The following is a 15,516-nucleotide window of genomic DNA, read 5'->3' on the forward strand; positions in this document are numbered from 1 at the left end:
GTGACTCTTGCCTTAAAAATAAATGATGTTAACTCTTTGTTTGCCTAACATAGGAAGAGAGATGTTAGAGTTAATCTACTGTTTATCGAAAATGCATTTTGCTGAAATGTTTTCATCGATACCTCGCTTCCCATAGTCTGGCAATAAAATAAGAATTTATTGCAGCCCGTTGTCTAAATGATTGTGCTATCTATGGGAGGGAACTTTGCAAATTAGGCAGAATATATACCATCTCACCTTGTTTGTAGATTCAAGATTTTGTTGCTTATTCTGTTAAAAAAGAAAACCACTCCATAGGTGTATTCATTTTCTTTTGGAGCAACTGATATAAAACTAGCCTTAACTGTCGTGATATTTCATGTATTGAGAAGTCATGCGGTGCCTTTAACTCGCCGTCGAATATTTGGGTGAATGGAAGAGTCATTATATTTAATCTATAGCTTTAATGTTTTCGATAGCTGGTATTAAAGTGTTTGAAACGCTGATCTTGGAATTTGTTTAATCCTAGCCTGATTTGTGAAAACGCAATAAAAGACAACTGCCTTTTGATATGATAGGTTGAGTTTTAGTTATTCTTGCCATTATTTGTTTGAGACAGTTGAATTTAACAACCTGGAGTTTCCAATTATGTCTTTGAACCATGTACTAATTGAACTAATTGATTGAAGTCTCGTAATCGGTTTGCTGGGCTTTGCTTAATATCGAGTCATAAATTGAAGTGTGTTATGTATTTAAAGCTATAGTACTACCAAGAGCCTTTCCACAGTTAACTGAGTAAATGTTAGATGTTGAACAGATACGTTTGTATGTGTATGTTATCCATGTAAGATTATTCCTTCGCTGTCTAATAAGTTTTTGTTACCAGTTTAATGATAAGGTGCGTTGCTTTGGGTTTAGTTTAAGACTAGATTGTATGAGATGTTTGTCTAATGTTTGGCATACCAGAAAATACTACCCAAAAAATTCTTTTGTCAACATATAGTTATAGCAGAATGCATGTATTAGTTAGGTGTCCGAACGATTTTTAAGATCTGCTGCAACTTTCTTTATGCCTACTGTTAACGTGTGTATTTGGAAGTTTAACACTCATATGTGTTTATATTTGCCTTATTTAACAGTTACGTACGTTTCTAATCCTTATTATATTTTCCTTTTCATGTACACTGCAGGAGTAAATGGAGTCTTCATAAGAAAACTCTCGCCGCCACAAAATTTCTCATTCCGAGATTCGATATCGCCGCTAGATTTTGAATCCGTGTCTATTCTACATTCAGTTCTCTCCTCTCTTGAAAACATCTGAATAAAAGCACGGAGAAGAGGGGAGAAGAAAGGAGCTACTGTTGCATTTTGCTCATCTTAAGATTACTAACTGTTTTTTTTTGTTTCTTATTTGTGAATGTTTTATTTGATTCCCATAAGATTATTGACCTTAGAACACTTAAATTAGAGGGGATATGGAGAATATTATTTTAGTGAGTATAGAAAGTAATAATTCCCAGAACACTACTCCAAGTTCCTTTTTTTTTTTCTTTTTTTTAAAGTTCAATTTTAAAGAAGTAGTACTTCAACATGAAATATGTTTCTTTTCTTTATTCACAGGAGGTTCAAACTTTTTTAAAGAATGATCTTTGCATGTTTTTTAAGTACATTTCTTGCTCCAGATCTAAGCATCACAAACCTTTCCAAAATTAGTTCTTTCAAACTTACTCTTTTCAGGTTCAGATACTACACGGTGAATTCACTGAAGTATGTTGCAAATGATGAGTTAAGAAAAGATTTGATTCATATGGGGAATTTGAGATGAATTATTCTGGCTTTGCAGTTGCGGTTTAACGCCATATTTTCGGTCCATCAAACCCACCATTTTCTTTTAAAAGTTTAAATAACTGGAACTGAATTCCTTTGCATTTCAAATGAAAGTAACTTTTTTCTAAGAACCTAGTTCAAGTTCAAAACTTATTTTAAACCCTGTAAGCAAGTTAATGTTTGGTGTTTTTCTTTTAATTGGAAACAAATACCTTCAAGCTCTTTTGATACGTTAAAAAATCAGAGTTTTTCAACCCATTTGATCCCCTTTTTAATAGCAATGGCTTTACGTTCACCTCGTTTGGGATTTTATAGTTAAAATAAATAAATTTTAAGCATTACCGTATTTTTTAAAGCTAATTTGCACCTAGTTATAATAGACATTATTTTCCTTAAAATATTTTAGTAATATATTTTAACATTTTTGATTAACCTAAGTTTAGTCGGTTAACCGTATTTAACGGATCTTAAAGGATGCTTAACTCCTTCCCTTTAGGATAATTAGAACTCTTACTTAGAATCGTGTTAGTTAAGTAGATCATTAATTGGAGTTAATTTTTTAGCATTTATTAATTAATAATTACGTGTCTTAATTCACCGTTAAAATAATTAGGTGGCGACTCCTTAAGCTAAATAATATAGGAATCACCAATATGTTGTACTCTACTTTGACCGGTTAAAATGGGGTGTAACAGTTTAGTCTTTGTCTTCTTGGTCTAAATATTGTAAACCTATAGTTCTTTTAAGAAGGGCTTTTGTAGATATTTGGTTTATTAAGCTTTTTGTGTAAACGCCTGACTATAGTTAGTTATGGTGAGTTGAGGTTCGGCTAGAGTTAGTTGAATCAGTTGGTTCTTGGCTAGAATCGATCAGAGAGTCTTTAACTAATAGAGTTATTGTAAGAGGGGGGGGGATTAGTGGGCTAATTCCTTGGTTGCAAAAGGGAGAAAAAGACCAAAATAGTACATTATCTTTGTGTTTGGATTCAAAATCATACATGTTCTTCTACCTGGAGCATTAATAGTCCATTATGTTTGCATAAGTGGTGCACTTTTAGTCAACTCCCGAATATTATGTTAAAAATTTAATGGAAAAGGCAAAAATGCCCCCTGAACTATTAGAAAAGATCTAAAAATACCTTCATCCATCTATTTGGATAAAACTATCCCTCAGTTCAACTTTTTAGCTTATTTATGCTCTTTGACTAGACCAACACTAAATTAAAAAAAAATATTTAAATCACACATGTCATTTCATTACTAGTCCGATTTTCTAAATCTGAAAAAATTGAATTTTTATAAAATCTGGAACAACAAAGTTTTTTTTTTTTTTTAAATGTGGTAAGCCTCGTTTTTTTTAAAAAAAGTGGTAAGCCCCTTTTTTGAAAAAAAAAAAATTAGGATTGGATTTGTATTAACAAATGTGGAATTTTTTAAAATTTGGAAAACTGATTTTTTTAAATATGAAAAGTTGAATTTTTTTAATTAAAATTTGGATATTTTAAATGCAAAACTAAATTTTTTAAGTAAATATGCAAAACTAATGCTCCATGGTTTTCTTCTAGATTTAAAAAAATAGTTTTCTGGATTTGTTTTTTAAACACGAGTTTTCCACACTTTTTGTAAAAAAAAAAAAAAAAAAAAAAAATCATTTTTTCCAAATTTTATAAAAATCCGGTTTTTCAGATTTTGAAAAAAATCCACTTTTTCCTTCTTTTTTTTTTTTTAAAAAAAGTGTCCTAAAAATAAAATCATGAAATCTAAATTTTTTAGGTCAAAAAAAAATCAATTTCCCTGATTTAAAAAAAATATTTTTCCAGATATTTTAATATAAAAAATCACATTTTCCATTTTTTTTAAAACTGGTTTTAAAAAATCATTTATCTTGATTCTGAAAAAAAAAACCATTTTCAAATTATTTAAAAAAAATTCCTGTAATAAAATGGCATGTGTAATTTAAATAATTTTTTGTAAATTTTTTTTAGTATTTGACTGTTAGTCAAGGGCATAAATGAGCCAAAAAGTTGAATTGAGGGGTATTTTTAGCAATATAGATGAATGAATGGTATTTTTAAACCTTTTCTAATAGTTCAGGGGCATTTTTGCCTTTTTCCGTTAATTTTTTCACAAAATATTTAGAAGTTGACTAAAAGTGCACTACTTATGCAAACATAATGGACTATTAATGCTCCATATAAAAGAACATGTATGATTTTAGGTCCAAACCCAAAGATACTATTTTGGTCCTTTTCTCTTGCAAAGGCAGAATCAAAACGTTGCTCGTTAGTGAAGTTGGAAATCCTACTCAGTATAGGCCGTGGTTTTTAATCCCTTGAAGCAAGTGTTTAATTTTACACGTAAATATTGTGTCTCATTTACTTTCTATTTTTTTGCTTGAGGGAATAGATAAGGAACCTGGTCCGTTATCTGTGTTTTGGTGGACACTTAGTTTCTATCACAATCTTTGCATTGTGTTTAAACAATAATCTTGAGAATACAGCAGCTGGTCTAAGCTCTTATGCGGCATGTACTCAAATATCAGTGCTTTGAAATCCAAGTTACAACAACTGCTTATGATCTTGGTGAGATTTCTATGACGAAGATTCCGCAAGATCTCACATTCTCTACCAAACGTTTGAAATGTTCTTTCCATCTGCACATTGAAAACTTTAACAGCTACTATCATCCCATCTTCCAATGTCCCTTTGTAAACAAAACCAAAACCTCCACTACCTAGCAAGTTATTTTCATCAAAGCCCTGAGTTGCTCTATGAAGTTCATAGTAAGAAATTCTTTGTGGTGCTAGCTCAAGCGACCACTCATCTTTAGCATTGATTGTTTTACCCTGACGTCTCATCAACAAAAAAACTATTGCTAAAGCAAGCCCTGTTGTAAAGATGACTGAAGAAGCAACTACAATCTATATCACTCTTCTTTTCTTTGAATTTGAACGATTGTATAAATTTGAGCGACAATCTGGGATATGCTTTTGAGAATTACTGCACAATCCTTCATTCGACATGAAAGACTAGTAAGTGAGATGAACAAAAGGTCCTGCACTCGGAATTTCCTCGTGTAACCTGTTGAATGAGACATTAAAGGAGTCTATGCCTAAGTGCCCCTAATGACTTTGGTATCACACCAGACATAGTGTTATGAAAGATCCAATGATTCCAAATTTATAAGTTCCCCAAATGTCTCAGGAATGGATCCTTCAATTCTGTTGTAAGCCAAAGATAGTTGAATCAATTTTTGTAGACCTCCCGTTGTACTAGGAATGATGCCTGAGATATGGTTTCTAGAAAGATCCAGAAGTATTGCAGCCTTGAGGTTTCCAATTTCCTGTGGTAGAGAACCATTGAACAAATTCGAAGACAAATTTAACTTCAAGATGCCTTGAAGGTTCCATAGACTTGAAGGTATGCTAGCAGTGAAGTTATTGGAATCAAGATAAAGCTCCCATAGAGAAGTCTTATTCTCCAAGCAACTAGGAATACTTCCCCACATTTGATTTTGTGAAAGGTTTAGCATTCCCAAGTTGGATAGCTCACATAAAACAATTGGAAAACGACCACTTATTCTGTTTGCACCAAGTGAAAGCCATTGAAGGTTTTTCAAAGGACTAATTGTCGTTGGGACAATGCCAGTCAAGTCATTATCCTCCAGATCTAAATAAGATAAATTTCTCAAATTTCCTATCTCACTTGGAACATTGCCTTTGAGATTACAACCTACTGCCGAAAGCATTTGAAGAGAAGAGAGATTGCCAATGGATTTAGGAAGCATTGCATTTACGATATTCAAAGACAATATCAAGCTTCTCAAGTGTTTACAATTGGCCAAAGGAGTAATAACGCTCAGTGCACTTGTGAACGAGTTACCATACAAGTTGAGAACTTCAAGTAGTCTTAAATTTCCTAGTGATTCAGGAATTGAACCTGTAAGTTTATCGTCAGGGAGATCGAGACTAGCGCACGACATTAGACAAATTTGTGATGGAACTAGTTAAGACACCATTAATGTAGTTTCCACCTAGAAATATTCCTTCAACATTAGGTAACCCATGGTCTATAGTGGAAGGAAGATTATCTGAGCGGTTATCTGTGAGTGAAATAATTACAAGAGTTGAGATATTGAAGATACCAATAGGGATCGACCCATTAAAGTTATTCAAATACAATGAAAGCTTTGCTAACCCTTGAAGGTTGCCGACTTCATCCGGAATTACACTTGCAAAATTCAGTAAGCTTAGCAAAAGTAGAAGTATCCAAAAACCTGAAATTCTAACATGCTACGAATTAGATACTTTTCCATACCTGTCAGGTTATTCATTGAAAGATCAAGTACGTTAAGCATAGTGAAATTGCCAACGTCTCTTGCTAAAGGTCCTTCAAGCATGTTATCACTCATATATAACATTTCAAGTGATGAAATGTTGAATATGGTTAAAGGGATTGAGCCTCTTAATTCATTTTTTTCCATGATTAACTTCTTCAAGTTATAAAGATGACCGATCTCATCAGGAATTGTGCTTGTCGTATTGTTAAACAAAAATGTCACATAAAAATTCATATATTGAACAAAAGCTTAACTTCTATTCAATAATACTAATAGAAAATCAAACTAACCATACATAAAGAGTAAAGTTCCTACCAAGCTCTAAGAACGATTATAGCCCATCATTCGAGGGTGAATGTTCCTCTAAGTGGGAAACAATATAAAGCCCCGTAAGTTTTGAAAATTTAATCGGGCCAATTAATTGCCTTATTGATATGTTTAATATGTCACGAAGATGTAAACTGACTCCTAAGAAGACGGTGAAGTGTTTGGGGTATGAAAATATAAACTCCTTTTGTTTCAATTTATGTGAACCCTTTACAATTTGAGTCTAATTTGATGATTTTTGATCACGTTTTCCTTGAATTTTTCTAAATTATAAATTATCATGACTTATAGTACTTTTAATGTAGTTTTTGAATATATAAATTTTATTTTTACAAACTTGAAAAATCTATGTCAAAATTTAAGGTCAAAGGTCTAAAGTTTGACTCTCATACTCCGAAAAGGTTCACATAAATTGAAACGGAGGGAGTATATGGTATAATTTGGAAGGGTATGAAATGGTGAGATGCCAACCATGTTATAGTCTTTTAAATTAATTAATATTGTGGCAGCATTTATGTATGATTTTAACATTACATCAGTGATGATTAATGAAACCTAGAGCAAGGAATATGGGCATAAGACATGGTGGACCCAAAGGGGTATCAATGATGGCTTAAAAAGGTCATGACTCATTTTCCCTGCAATAACACAAGGTTCTTTTGAGCTCTATGTGACGTGAGAGGGAAAAAAAAAAAAAGGAGGGGGGGGGGGGGGGGGGGGGCGCTTTCGGTGGAGCCATGGAAGCTTAGATCAAGCAAACGTCCTTTTACAAATCAAAAGTGGCGACAACCTCAAGAAATTTTCTTAAGAACATAAAGAAGAAAAATTTCTAGAATTACATTTTCTGCTACTACTCCAAAACACTTATTTTTTGCTTAAAAGCTTGACCAAACAACTCAACTATAAAATATAAGCACTTCTTAAAATATAAGCACTTCTTGTGAGTTCGAATCACCAACGGAGCAAAGGAGAGCTCCTGGGGGAGGGGTTAAAAAAAAAAACTATAAAATATAAGCACTTCTTAAAAATTAAAAAAATGCTTTTAACTTTGCAGAAGCTTGATCAAATAGGCTATAAGTATACAAACCGAGAGCAGAAACAACGGACCAATTAGTGAAAACAAACAAATTTTCTTTTTTCTACTATTTAAAAGCACTTATATGTTCTAAAGATTGGTCAAACACTTCAACTCTCTAAAATATGCATATTTAAAAAAAAAAAAATTAAGAAGTTTGGTAAAATAGGCTATAAAAAGTGTTGTGTTGTTGGTGTATATAAGTTAAATCCAATCAATAATACTACAAGTAAAGTTAAACTCCCACGAAAAATGATAAACACATACCTTCAAACTTGTTATCTCCAAGATCTAAATGTTGCAGCAGTTGTAATTAACCTAATTCTCTTGGAATGGTTCCAACAAAGTTATTTCGAAACAACATTAGGAGTTGAAGTTGCGTGCATTCAGATATGCTTATTGGTACTTCTCCGCTTAACATGTTGGAGCCAAGTGCAAGCTTTTGCAATCTGGGAAGACGATGACATACATTAGAAGGGAAATCACCAGTTAAACCAGCAGTTCTGAGATCCAAAATTTCAAGTGTCGAGATGTTGAATATGGACAGCATGTTGGAGCCATTGAGTAGTTTATTGTTTCCTAAGATGAACCATTTCAAACACGGAAGAGTGGCTAGTCCTATTGGAATTTCTCCGGTGAAGTTGTTGTAACTAAGATTAAATGACTCTCAATCTTCGTAAATGAGAAACTTCTGGTGGAATTTCACCGTGGAAATCATTATCGCTTAGATCAAGTGAAACAAGAAAAGAGAGGTTGCCAAGTTGTGGCGGGATTGTACCAGTTAAGCCATGTATGAAATATTCAGTTCAATAACTCGCTGATGACGAGAGTGTAAGATGTGGCCTTCTTTGGCATGTGCCAATTTACTTGGTCACATATATTTCTTGGAGCCAAAGTTTGATTTATTCTTGGAGAGCAAGTTTGTGTGTGAAGGAGAAAATCTTTTCTCTATAAGTGGACGATTTCTCTTCCATAGTATAGACACACCATTTTGAGAAGAATTAGTTGAGTTTGTGTTCTTCTATAGAGAGTATGTGTAAGATAGTTGTGTTGGGAAACACTTTTGTGAATCCATTCTTGGAGTGATCTTGTGAGGTTATTCTTTTGGGGTTTTTGGGATATTAGAGTATTTAATTACTCTAATTTCGTACTCTCTTTTGTGCTGTGTACTCTTTTTTGTATTCGTTGGTGTTAATAAATTTGCTCCTCTTTTGGTTGTGGATGTAAATCAAGTTGACCGAACCACATTAAATCTTTGTCTCCTATTATCCTTGTTATTGTCTTTAATTGACTGTTTTGTCTAATTCCGCACTATCCCAAACTCCCGATCCTAACAGAGAGCCACAAGTGATTCCAATCCAATCGCGAAATGAGGTTGAAAGAAGACCAGTTTGTGGAAAGAGTATGATTAGGATCTGAAGTGATGTGGGCTTTCAAGGCTAGAAGAGAAGATTGATCGGTGCTTATATTGATGGCTAAGCATATTGCAATAACGTGAAGAGAGATTAATTAAAATGCTAGAAGCGGAAAGTAGGAGGAGGATGTTTTCTCCATTGATGTGTTTGTTGGTTGGATTTTTGCAACTATATAATCTGTACGTACTGGAACAGATGAAATTTTATAGTTGAGAAGATAATGCTAGTAGTTCTATATTATTTAAACTAGTAATTAAGAACATAATATTAGCAATTGTTGACTTTGTTAATTGTGCAAGCTTCGTGCTAAAAACTAAAAAGAGGGGTTGATAAAATAGTCAAGATCTGGAAATTAAATGCTAACACATGACAGAGCAGATTTTTGCCAACTGACATGTGCACACGCTTTTATTTAGGAACTTCATTTATACTTTGAATCAGTTTGACCAAAGATCACGTTTAGCTTTAGCATATATAGGCGAGTGCATGAAACAAACAAGCTGTTAATAGATTATTTGAAAACTCTTTTTTATATTCATACATGTCTTCAAGAGTTGGGAAGTTAGAGGGTCATCAAAAAAAAAAAAAAAAAAAGAAAAAAAGGGTAAATCTTTCAAGAAACCTGTAACAACTCAAATTACCCAACACCATGTTGATGTATATTATGATCACTGAGAACACAAATTACAACTGAGAAATGGAAACAACAAGCAAATAACGAGTAACAATCCAAAAAGGAAACTGAGAAAATAACATTGGAGGACAAAGGCCAGAAAGCACACAGATAGAAAGGTTGGAAGTTAGGCGCTGCAGATGAATTCTGGGTTGGAATGTTGTTGGAAGATCTACCATTGGGTGCTGCTCTTTGGTATAGCAGAACAGAGAACATTATTTTTTCTGGCTGGAAAAAATCGATAACCAGAATCTGGTGAAGATTGATGGCTTCCAATCAATCTGGTGGATGTAGGATAGGAGTTTAAGCATTCAGTTATTTGGTGATATAGGTAGGGGTAAGGTCTGCGTGCAACCGACCCTCGCCAGACCCCACCTATGGGAATATACTGGTATGTTGTTTTTGTTGTTGTATAGATTGCAACTCTTTTCTGTGAGTACTATTAAATAGGAACTGTAATAGGAACTGACTTTGAATAAAACCTCCTCTCACAAGAAAACTTTGAGAAAGGAGCAGGAGGTGTAGTGTAACATAAAGCAGTTATAATGCTTCATCAGAATTCAGTCTCAGTAGGGTGGATCTAGGACTAGAACTTTATGATTTCCAAATTTGCTTGTCCTGTTAAAATTGTGGATTATTTTTATTATCATTCACTGAGTCAGTGGACTCGCACCACGTCTTTATGTATTCAAACTGTTGAGCGTCTATTGCTCAAAGAAGTACAATGGATAACCGTGGATAATGGCACCAGGTAATTGTGATATCCAACTTCATCCAAAGTGTTTCTGCAGCCATGTTTTACCATTTTTTATTAAAAGAATATGTTTTTATTAGCTTTGAAAGATGATAAGTACCTCTATTTCGTGAATAGCGTATAGTGCTGAATGATTCATTTCTGCTAAAGCTGATATCTACAGCTATGGTATCGTGTTGATAAAACACCAATTTTCATAGGGAGACAAGACTAAAGCAATGGGTAAATGACTCATCACAGTTCAACAATGTCATTTGTGGATGATCATTAACACAGGCCAGATGATGAACACTTTGCTTAAAATTAAGAAGCACTGCAGTTTGTTGATCCTTAAATTAGCAACACATTGTACAGAAGACTCATCTCAACGAAGGACACTTACAATATCCACACAATCTCCTGCATAGCATTTGCAGAACAATTATTGATGGTTAAAATACTAGTGAAATTTACAGCTTTGTTTTTACATCCCAAAAGGGATATGGAAAGTACCTGATGTCATATCATTAGGCCGTTCGATCAATATTGGGAAGAAAGCTGTTGCTTGATCTTTTCTAATGCTACTACAATATCAGTCATGTTCATCCTTTCAACTGGAGATTTAGCTCTGCAATTCATGGCTAACTCCATGATTGATGACACATACTGTAATTTTTCGTTTAAGTTCTCTTCGTCTATTGTTAGTAAGTCAGCATCTATGATTTCATCCACCTTATCATGAAGTGAACTGTGCACCCAGCTTCTCAAATCCACATCTCCCGTGAACATTTCATCATTAGGTTTCTTCTTTGTAAAAGTTTCCAGCAACATTATACCATAACTATAAACATCAGACCTCTTGGATATAAGGCCTTCCAATCCACATTCTAGAAAAGAAAAATTAAAATACGTCACCAACTAAACTTATAAGGCGTTAATCAAAAACTTTGTTACAAGTTAAGTTAATAATTCACCTGGAGCAATGTAACCAATTGTGGCAAAGGTTGCAGTATGAGCAATAGATTCCTCTTTTGTTAGAAGCTTTGCAATGCCAAAGTCTGTCAGGTGGCCCACCATGTCTTTGTCAAGTAAGACGTTGCTAGGCTTCAGATCACAATGAATAATAGGTACAAAGTAACCATGATGGAGATATTCCAAAGCAGATGCGACATCGACCATGACATTCAACTGTTGCATTATATTTATAGAATAATCTTGAGAATATAGCAAATTGTCTAAGCTCACATTTGGCATGTACTCAAGTACCAATGCTTTAAAATCTAAGTTACAACAACTGCTAATGATCTTTGTTAGATTTCTATGATGAAGATTCCACAAGATCTCACATTCTCTATCAAAGGTTTGAAATGTTCCTTCCAACTGCACATTGAAAACTTTAACAGCTACTATCATCCCATCTTCTAATGTCCCTTTGTAAACAGAACCAAAACTTCCACTACCTAGCAAGTTATTTTCATCAAAGCCATGCGTTGCTCTTTGAAGTTCATAGAAAGAAATTCTTTGTGGACCTTAGGCGACCACTCATCTTCACCTATGACTAGTTTACCACGACATCTTATCAACACGAAAACTATTGCCGACGCAAGCCCTACTAAAGCGATAACTGAAGAGGCAACAATAATCCATACCACTCTTCTTTTCTCTGAATGAGGATGATTCTTTAAATTAGAAGGACAACCTGGGACATGCTTTTGAGTGTTACCACACAGTCCTTCATTCGACACAAAAGACTGGTAAGGGAGATCAATAAAAGGTCCTCCATTCGGAATTTCACCGTGTAACCTGTTGAATGAGACATTAAAAGAGTACAGTTTCTTGAGTGCCTCCAATGACTTTGGAATCACTCCAGAAATCATGTTACTTGAAATATCCAAAACTTCCAAATTTAATAGGTTTCCTATTGTCTCAGGAATAGATCCTTCAATTTTGTTATGAGCCAAATACAGTTGAATCAATCCCCGTAGACTTCCTAATGTACTAGGAATGTTGCCTGAGATTTGGTTCCAGGAAAGATCCAGAAGTATTGCAACCTTGAGGTTTCCAACTTCTGGTGGTAGTGAACCATTGAAGAAATTTGAAGACAAGTTCAGCTTCAAAATGTCTTTGAGGTTCCAAAGACTTGAAGGTATGCTAGCAGTGAAGTTATTGGAATCAAGATAAATCTCCCTTAGAGAAGTCATATCCCCCAAGCAACTAGCAATGCTACCCCACATTTGATTTTGTGAAAAGTTTAGCATGCCCAAGTTGGGTAGCTCACATAAAACAATTGGGAAAGGACCACTTATTCTGTTTGCATCAAGTGAAAGCTGCTGAAGTTTTTTCAATGAACTTATTGTTACCGGGACAATTCCAGTAAAGTCATTGTAATCCAGCTTCAAATAAGATGAATTTCTCAAATTTCCAATTTCATTTGGAACATGGCCTTTGAGATTACAGCCTACTGCCTCAAATGTTTGAAGAGAAGAAACATTGCCTATGGATTTTGGAAGTATTGCATTTAGGGGATTGAGTGACAATATCAGTTCTCTTAAGTGTCTACAATTGGCCAAAGAAGTAATAAAACTCAACATTGAAAACTCACTGGTGAAGGAGTTACCTTGCAAGTTGAGAATTTCAATAAGTCTCAAGTTCCCTAGAGAGTCAGGAATTGAACCTGTGAGTTCATTTGTACTGAGTTCGAGAACAGTAAGCTTAGACAAATTTGAGATGGAACTAGGTAAAACACCATCAATTTTATTTGCACCTAGAAAAATTCGTTCCAAATTGGGTGCCCCGTTGCCTATAGTGGAAGGAAGATTACCTGAAATGTGGTTTTGTGTGAGTGAAATAGATGCAAGAGTTGAGATATTAAATATACCAATAGGGATCGACCCACTAAAGTTATTGAAATCCAACTTCAGCTCCAGCAACTCTTGAAGGTTACCGACTTCATCTGGAATTACACCTGCAAAATTAAGTAAGATTACCATCAGTAGAAGTAGTCGAAGAACTAGTATTCTGAAATAATGTTGGATTAAATATTATTCCATACCTGTCAAGTTATTAATTCCAAGATCAAGTACGTTAAGCATAGTCAAATTTCCAACCTCTCTTGGTAGAGGTCCTTCAAGCTTGTTGTCCCAAATTGATAAAACTTGAAGTGATGAAATGTTGAATATGGTTAAAGGGATTGAGCCTATTAGTGCATTTTTTTCTATGCCCATTTGTTTCAAATTATGAAGATCACCAATCTCATCAGGAATTGTTCCTGTCAAATTGTTATGCAAAAATGTCAAATAAAAATCCTAAGGAGCTGTGTGCAAAAATTAACTATATTTTCAGAAATTAAGTTGAACAAATCTCAATTCCTCTTTAAATAATTTATCATATATCTTGGACAGGTATAAGCAAAGGTCTACTTTATGATGTAACAAATTCTCACACCAGGTGAAAAGCATATATATGCTTGTTTTGGAGAGGAAAATTGAATACTTAATCTCGATCACCATCTAGTTAAAACTAAAAAGGGCATGCTGTGTTCAACACAGAACAATATCTTCAATATTTACTATGTTGATATTGTTAATAAAGTGGTTATGAAATACATGAAAAAACAAGGTTGTTGATCTTGCTCTAATTTCTCTCTTTGTATTACTATTTATTTATTTTACTGGAAAAGGAAACTGTAATAAGCTAGTTTATGCATGACATACCTTGTAACTTGTTGAACCCAAGAGTTAAGATTTGCAGCAGTTGTAATTTCCCAAGTTCTCTTGGAATTTTTCCGATAAAGTTGTTTTGCAACAACAATAGGACTTGAAGTTCTGAGCATTTTAATATACTTCTTGGTATCTCTCCACTTAACATGTTGAAATTAAGTCCAAGCCTTTGCAATCTTGGAAGTCGACGGCACAAATCAGATGGAAAATCACCAATTAAACCAGCATTTCTGAGATCCAAATATTCTAGTGTCGAGATGTTGAACATGGAGAGCACATTGGAGCCATTGAGTTTATTGAATCCAAAACTCAACCATTTCAAACTCCGAAGAGTGGCTATTCCTGTTGGAATATTTCCTTCCAGATTGTTGTACCTCAAATTCAAGAATCCAAGATTCTTCATGTTAGAGATAGAAGAAGGAATGAACCCACTGAAACTATTGTTTTCAAGAGACAACATTTGAAGGTCTTGAAATTCACCCAAAAATTTAGGAATTTGTCCAGTGAAGTTGTTGAAACTAAGATTAATAACTCTCAATTTTCGCAAACGAGAAAACTCTGGTGGAAGTTCACCATGGAAGTTGTTGTAGCTTAGATCAAGCGAAACAAGAAAGGAAAGGTGACCAAGTTGTGGTGGGATGGTACCCGAAAATCCCATGTCTGAAATATTCAGTACAGTAACTCGTTGATGACGAGAGCCACAAGTGATTCCAATCCAGTTACAAACAGAGGTTGATGAAGTCCAGTTTTCTGAAAGAATCTGATAAGGGTCTGAAGTAATTTGGGTTTTCAAGGCTAGAGGAGAAGTTTGATCAGTGCTAATATTCAAGGCTAAGCAAGTTGCTATAACGTGAACAAATAACAAAAATGCTAAAAGCTGAAAAGAGGAGTATGATTTCCTCATTTTCTTTGAGCGAATGGGAGAAAATGTTGTTTATGATTATTGCATAGATTGCAAAAATGTGGCGGTATATTTAAATACTTGAAACATGGATTCACATCCCAGTTGGATAAAAGACACAGAAAAGGAAAGAAACAAGCAAATTCCCATTCACTTTGTTAGTAGGGTCTCAATTGTAAATGTGAAAAGGGTGATATGCATTTAGACATTGATTGCTTAGGAATCAAAACTCAATTCAAGTAGGGCCATCTACTAAATAGATAAAGCTATGCAAGTGTTAGTCCATAATGGACTTTCCATCCACTCCGTAAAATTTAGGTGTATAAGTGGTTTTTGGAACAAGTTTAAGGGATAATTTATGTAATTTCCCCCCAAAAAATTGTGTATTCACACCCATGACCCATCCACAATACCAACTGTCAACTGAGGCTCTGCCCAAAAGAATTGATCAGATTATTTCTTCGAGTAAAATACACTTCCTTTATGCCGAAATGTCGATCAGCTTTCATCTTTCCAGATTTCAATTAAGT

General features: G+C 34.2%; 2 protein-coding genes across 5 annotated transcripts; both read right to left on the minus strand.

The window, feature by feature from the left end:
• Positions 1-4,958: 4,958 nt before the first annotated feature.
• Positions 4,959-6,377, minus strand: LOC132047720 (LRR receptor-like serine/threonine-protein kinase SIK1). The gene is made up of 3 exons (XM_059438724.1): positions 6,122-6,377; positions 5,838-6,080; positions 4,959-5,743 (listed from the first exon to the last, which is right to left on the minus strand). The coding sequence occupies exons 1-3, from the start codon at positions 6,375-6,377 to the stop codon at positions 4,959-4,961; spliced, it is 1,284 nt and encodes a 427-aa protein (XP_059294707.1).
• A 3,450-nt stretch (positions 6,378-9,827) lies between these two features.
• On the minus strand, positions 9,828-15,272 carry LOC132043874 (probable LRR receptor-like serine/threonine-protein kinase At3g47570). 4 transcript variants are annotated; one of them, XM_059434339.1, is made up of 6 exons: positions 14,080-15,265; positions 13,419-13,634; positions 13,188-13,331; positions 11,341-11,826; positions 10,880-11,253; positions 9,828-10,786 (listed from the first exon to the last, which is right to left on the minus strand). In XM_059434339.1, exons 1-5 carry the CDS (start codon positions 14,987-14,989, stop codon positions 10,907-10,909), a joined length of 2,103 nt encoding a protein of 700 aa, XP_059290322.1. In that variant the 5' UTR covers positions 14,990-15,265; the 3' UTR covers positions 9,828-10,786; positions 10,880-10,906. The 4 variants fall into 4 exon arrangements, with proteins under 4 accessions (XP_059290322.1, XP_059290329.1, XP_059290317.1 ...); XM_059434346.1 differs by having other exon boundaries at positions 9,828-11,253; positions 13,245-13,331; positions 14,080-15,264; XM_059434334.1 differs by having other exon boundaries at positions 9,828-11,253; positions 14,080-15,264.
• Between the last annotated feature and the right edge of the window lie 244 nt (positions 15,273-15,516).

The sequence above is a fragment of the Lycium ferocissimum genome, chromosome 2 (genome assembly GCF_029784015.1).
Source record: "Lycium ferocissimum isolate CSIRO_LF1 chromosome 2, AGI_CSIRO_Lferr_CH_V1, whole genome shotgun sequence".
NCBI lineage: Eukaryota > Viridiplantae > Streptophyta > Magnoliopsida > Solanales > Solanaceae > Lycium > Lycium ferocissimum.

Coding starts and splice junctions, on each gene's coding strand:
- LOC132047720 (XM_059438724.1), bottom strand. CDS start 6,377: ATGAATTTTTATGTGACATTTTTGTTTAACAATACGACAAGCACAATT. Junction 6,081..6,121: donor TTCAATGAATAACCTGACAG/GTATGGAAAAGT, acceptor TTAGAATTTCAG/GTTTTTGGATACTTCTACTT. Junction 5,744..5,837: donor TGTTGAAGGAATATTTCTAG/GTGGAAACTACA, acceptor ATAAACTTACAG/GTTCAATTCCTGAATCACTA.
- LOC132043874 (XM_059434329.1), bottom strand. CDS start 14,989: ATGAGGAAATCATACTCCTCTTTTCAGCTTTTAGCATTTTTGTTATTT. Junction 13,635..14,079: donor TGGGTTCAACAAGTTACAAG/GTATGTCATGCA, acceptor ACAATTTGACAG/GAACAATTCCTGATGAGATT. Junction 13,332..13,418: donor TGGAATTAATAACTTGACAG/GTATGGAATAAT, acceptor TTAATTTTGCAG/GTGTAATTCCAGATGAAGTC.